This window comes from Acanthisitta chloris, unplaced genomic scaffold, assembly GCF_000695815.1.
Source record: "Acanthisitta chloris isolate BGI_N310 unplaced genomic scaffold, ASM69581v1 scaffold7500, whole genome shotgun sequence".
Lineage (NCBI taxonomy): Eukaryota > Metazoa > Chordata > Aves > Passeriformes > Acanthisittidae > Acanthisitta > Acanthisitta chloris.
This window is the reverse complement of record NW_008653275.1, coordinates 24216-28554: the sequence shown is the minus strand read 5'-3', so window position 1 is coordinate 28554 and position 4339 is coordinate 24216. Positions and strand designations below refer to the sequence as shown.

General features: G+C 44.6%; 1 protein-coding gene across 1 annotated transcript in view; it reads right to left on the bottom strand.

The window, feature by feature from the left end:
- The window catches only part of BBS4 (Bardet-Biedl syndrome 4), a gene marked incomplete at its 5' end in the record, with an annotated part of 18682 nt that overhangs the window by 5729 nt on the left and 8614 nt on the right, over window positions 1–4339 (bottom strand). Inside the window, 4 exons of the mRNA XM_009080227.1 lie at window positions 1–97; window positions 230–382; window positions 1775–1843; window positions 3321–3375. The exon at window positions 1–97 is cut by the window's left edge and continues 81 nt beyond it. Of these exons, the coding sequence (XP_009078475.1) occupies window positions 1–97; window positions 230–382; window positions 1775–1843; window positions 3321–3375 (374 nt within the window). The remainder of the gene's footprint in view (window positions 98–229; window positions 383–1774; window positions 1844–3320; window positions 3376–4339) is intronic.

The following is a 4339-nucleotide window of genomic DNA, read 5'->3' as shown; positions in this document are numbered from 1 at the left end:
CATACTGCTGCATGGTGAGGTGGACCAGCCCCAGATTGTACAAAATCTTCCAGTCAAAGGGAGCCAGGTAGTTTGCCCTCTTCAGGCAGCTGATAGCCTGCAAAACAGGGGATAGAAGTGCTGTAACAGAACCCACCCAGAACACACCTCCTGCCTCTGCCATGACAGGAATATCATGCTTGCATGAAGTTAGTTACAGATGGAAAAAGAAAGGAAATCAGCTACTTACTGCTACGTATTTCTTCTTCCCAAAGAAGCACATCCCAATGTTGTTCCACAGTGGGGGACTCTCGGGCACAGAGCTGGCTACCACCTTGTACTTGGAGAGGGCAACATCGAAATCCCCATGGGTCTGCATCATGCTGCCAGCAGCCAAGGTGGCCTTGGGGAGGAGACAAGAGTGACCCACTGAGACAAGAGTGACCCCCATTTCCCAAACACATCAAGAACACAGAGGGAAAAATTATTAAACCAAAACCATCTCAAGAGCAACCACATAACTTCTTCAGGTGTTTTCTTCTAGGGGCTGCCAAGACCAACACTGGGGAGAAGATGGGGACTCTAAAATCTCCCACCACAGAGCAGAGTGAAGAAGGGACTTGAGACTGCCTCTTCGTGTACTAACTTGACCATAACTGTCCCAGAAATCAGACAGTTTGCTCAGAGAAGCTGTAGCTGCCCCATCCCTGGAAGTGTTCCAGGCAAGGCTGGACAGGGCTTGGAGAAGCAGCCTGGGCTAGTGGAAGGTATCCTTGTCTATGAAAGAGGGTTGGAACTGGATGAGCTTTAAGGTCCTTCCAACCCAAACCATTCTGTGATTCTATAAATATTTTACCATGGTAATTGTTTAAGGCATTTTTTGGAGTGACAGAAGTATCTTAGAGTCGGAGTGTCTGAGTTTGTGCACTAATAGATTCTTTTACCACCAAGCACAGATAGAAATAGTTCTGGTGCAAGTTAAGTTAGGAGTAAAACACACTCAAGCAAGACATATGCAGCAAAGCTCTCCTAGTTCACACTGACTGGCTGATACTGCAAATTAATGGGAATATGCATGGGGGAAAAAAAGGAAGTGTGTATAACACACTATATTTAAACCACACTAGTTAAGTCCTCTATAAGATTTCACAGTGACAAGTAAAATTTCTAAGTGTAAAGGTGTTTTCACAATAACTCATGTTTGTCAGCCACACATTTCAATACTCTGCATCACTAACAGGGGAAAAAAGCAGAGAAACGAAGTAACAACCCTAAAAAGGGAAGCAGTTCCACAATCAGGAATGAAACCTAGATGCCAAGCTCAGCTTTCCAGGCCAGAGCCAAGGAAAAGTCACATTTGTATACAGCAGCTGGAAACACAGTCAGGGTCATTAACAGATGAGAGAATAATATACCACAGTATCACCTGAATCTGTGCTCTGTGCTAAAGAGTCACAGGGACCCAGCACAGCTCTTGGGATTTTGAAACAATGTCCAGAAGACTTTCCTTCCAAAGTAAATTCTACCTGGTTTTGGTACAACTTTAGATTAAAAACCAAGGGCATCAATTTAACATCCCATATTCTGCCTCCTTCCCTTTCCCCATCTCCACACACATTCAACTCTCTACCCAGAGAAAGATCCCAGAAATGTGTTTTGGAAAAATCTTTCTGGGCATGATGCTTTCCAGCCTCTCCAAGTCCTGGACAGAGATGGCAAAGCTCTGATACTGGAACTAGCTTTAGGAGTGTCCCATGTCATGATTCAGCTGGTTTCTTTCCACTCCTCACAATACCTTGTAGTTGCCTGGGTCATATGTGAGAGCATTTCCAAGGTGTTCAAAAGCCTTCTGGTAATCCCCAGTCTGGGAAAAGAAGGAAATAAGCATCAGAAATTCAGGAATAAGGGGGGGTTAGGAAGAATAACACATACTGGGTTTGCCACTAAACTTTCTGGTTCGGTTATATATTCAGAAAAGTGAATTTTGCAGTGCTCCCATTACACACACATGTTTCTTTCTGTTTGATAATTTACAAAACAGATGTAAAAATTTTTTTTTGCTGGGCTGGATTCACTGTTCTGACCCAAAGGTTTCCATATAGTTTGTGCTTGGACTTTTCTATACAGGAGTGAGCTCTGGGTTGATAGTCCTCTGCTCCTCCATCCCAGAAAAGAGGCCACAAATTGCCACTCTGCACATCAATTCCTTCACCACAACCTCTTCACTCCCCAGGACACTCTTCTTTCCAGGTGAGAAAGCCTTCTCTTGTCTTCTCAGGGACTGCAAGTGTGAGTGGGCATGACTGTGGCTGTATGTGAGCACATGACTGCTTAGAATCACTGCAGTCCTATGGACTGGAACCAGACGAGCTTTAAAGTCCCTTCCAAACCAGCCCTGGCTGGGAACATTCTAATGTTCTGTTTTCAACTGAGTTCATCTAAAGCTCATCCAGTTCCACCCCCTGCCATGGGCAGGGACACCTTCCACTAGCCCAGGTTGCTCCAAGTCCCATGCAAACTGGCCTGGAACACTTCCATGGACGGGGCAGCCACAGCTTCTCTGGGCAACATGTGCCAGTGCCTCAGCACCCTCACAGGGAAGAATTCCTTCCCAATATCCCATCCATCCCTGTCCTCTGGCAGTGGAAAGCCATTGACCCTTGTCCTGTCACTCCAGGCCTCCAAAGTCCCTCTCCAGCTCTCTTGGAGCCCCTTTAGGCACTGGAAGGGGCTCAGAGGTGTCCCTGGAGCTTTCTCTTCTGCTGGACACCCCCAGCTCTCCCAGCCTGGCTCCAGAGCAGAGAGACTCCAGCCCCCAGAGCACCTCTGTGGCCTCCTCCTCCTTTCAGGCAGTACTGCCTATTGTTCTTTGCTTGTTCACTCTTTGGGAAGCTTACTTCTGGAATAATGCAGCAGCCTTTCCCATATATGTCACAGGGCCAAGTGATAAGCACAGCTTTGTTATTTAAATCGATTCTGATTTTCCTCTATGGTGCATTAACACTCACAATTTCATGGCTGCTTTTCTAGGATAACTTGCTAGACTCCTGCTCCAGAAACAAGGTAATGACTAGTCATGTTTTGTTATACTTGGAGGATTTATAACAGAATTAGGGCAGTTGCCAAAACAGAATTCCTGCTCTGGCTCTGGTCCAGGGAATCATCTTGCTTTTAGCAGCAACAAGAAGATATAGAAAAACAAGCTCTGTCCTGTTAAATTCAGTCTTGAGAGAAACATGTGCAAGTCATGGGAAGGTGGAGACAAGTTAACTCTATTTAAAAACCAGCATGGTTATCTTGAAAATAATTAAGTTTATGTAATAGCTAACAGCCTTCAGTACCTGCAAGTACAGTAACCCCAGGGCTGTGAGGAGGTCTGTGTTTTCAGGAGAAAACCTGGAAAACAAAAGCCACAGGGCTGTGTTTGCTTATCAGCCCTTCCAGAGCAAGGCAAAACCAGCACATTGGAGTTATGATGCTGCATTACAATAGTGTCACTCCAGGAAATTCAACTGACTGTTGTTATTAACCACAACTAGTAAAACAATTGCCATCATGGGGACTGAATAATACGTGACACCTCAGCTTCCCAGACATCTTCTGGGTATCAATGGGAAGGCAACAAGGCTCTGTGCCTATGATCTGGAGGTGTAATAAGATAACGTGGTTTTGTTAAGCTTCAAAGTGAGTCTGCATCAGTGACCTGGAATTACAAAATGGGATTTTCCATCATCTCCCATAAACCACCCTGTAAATCCATCCATCCTAAGCCTCTCAGGTCACATAGGACAGGCAATCCTCAGCATTTCTGATGGATCCTACACACACTCCTCATCAGACATTTAGTTCACCCTATAAAAAAGATTACAAATAAATAGAATGGACACAACAACAAAAAGGACAAAGCAGAGACACTATTTGTTATCTCACCTCAATTTTCAATTCCTTACTATAAAGATTTAACAAATCTGGTCTGCACACTCACCTCAGCACCTCTAAACCTCAAACAGAACAAAATTTCCTGTGCCTGACAGTATATAAACACAGTGTAATAATTACTCTGGAGCTGGAAACAGCAAAAAAATGTAATAGGTAGATAAGAACAAAAAAAAGGAGAAAAGAACAGGAGTGAGGAAGAAAGGAGGGCAGGGGAGCACCAGGATAAGACATATAAACCTGGTAAGATGCTTAGCAAGGATTATTTACGTCACAAACATTCCAGATTGTTCCAAATGTGTTCCCAACCAAACACACTGTCAAACAGCAGCCGAGGGCAGATGTGAGGAAGCAGAATGCAGACCCTCCAGTGGCTCCTGACATGCTCCTGCTTTTCTTTAATGCTGCCCTCCATTTCAAAGCT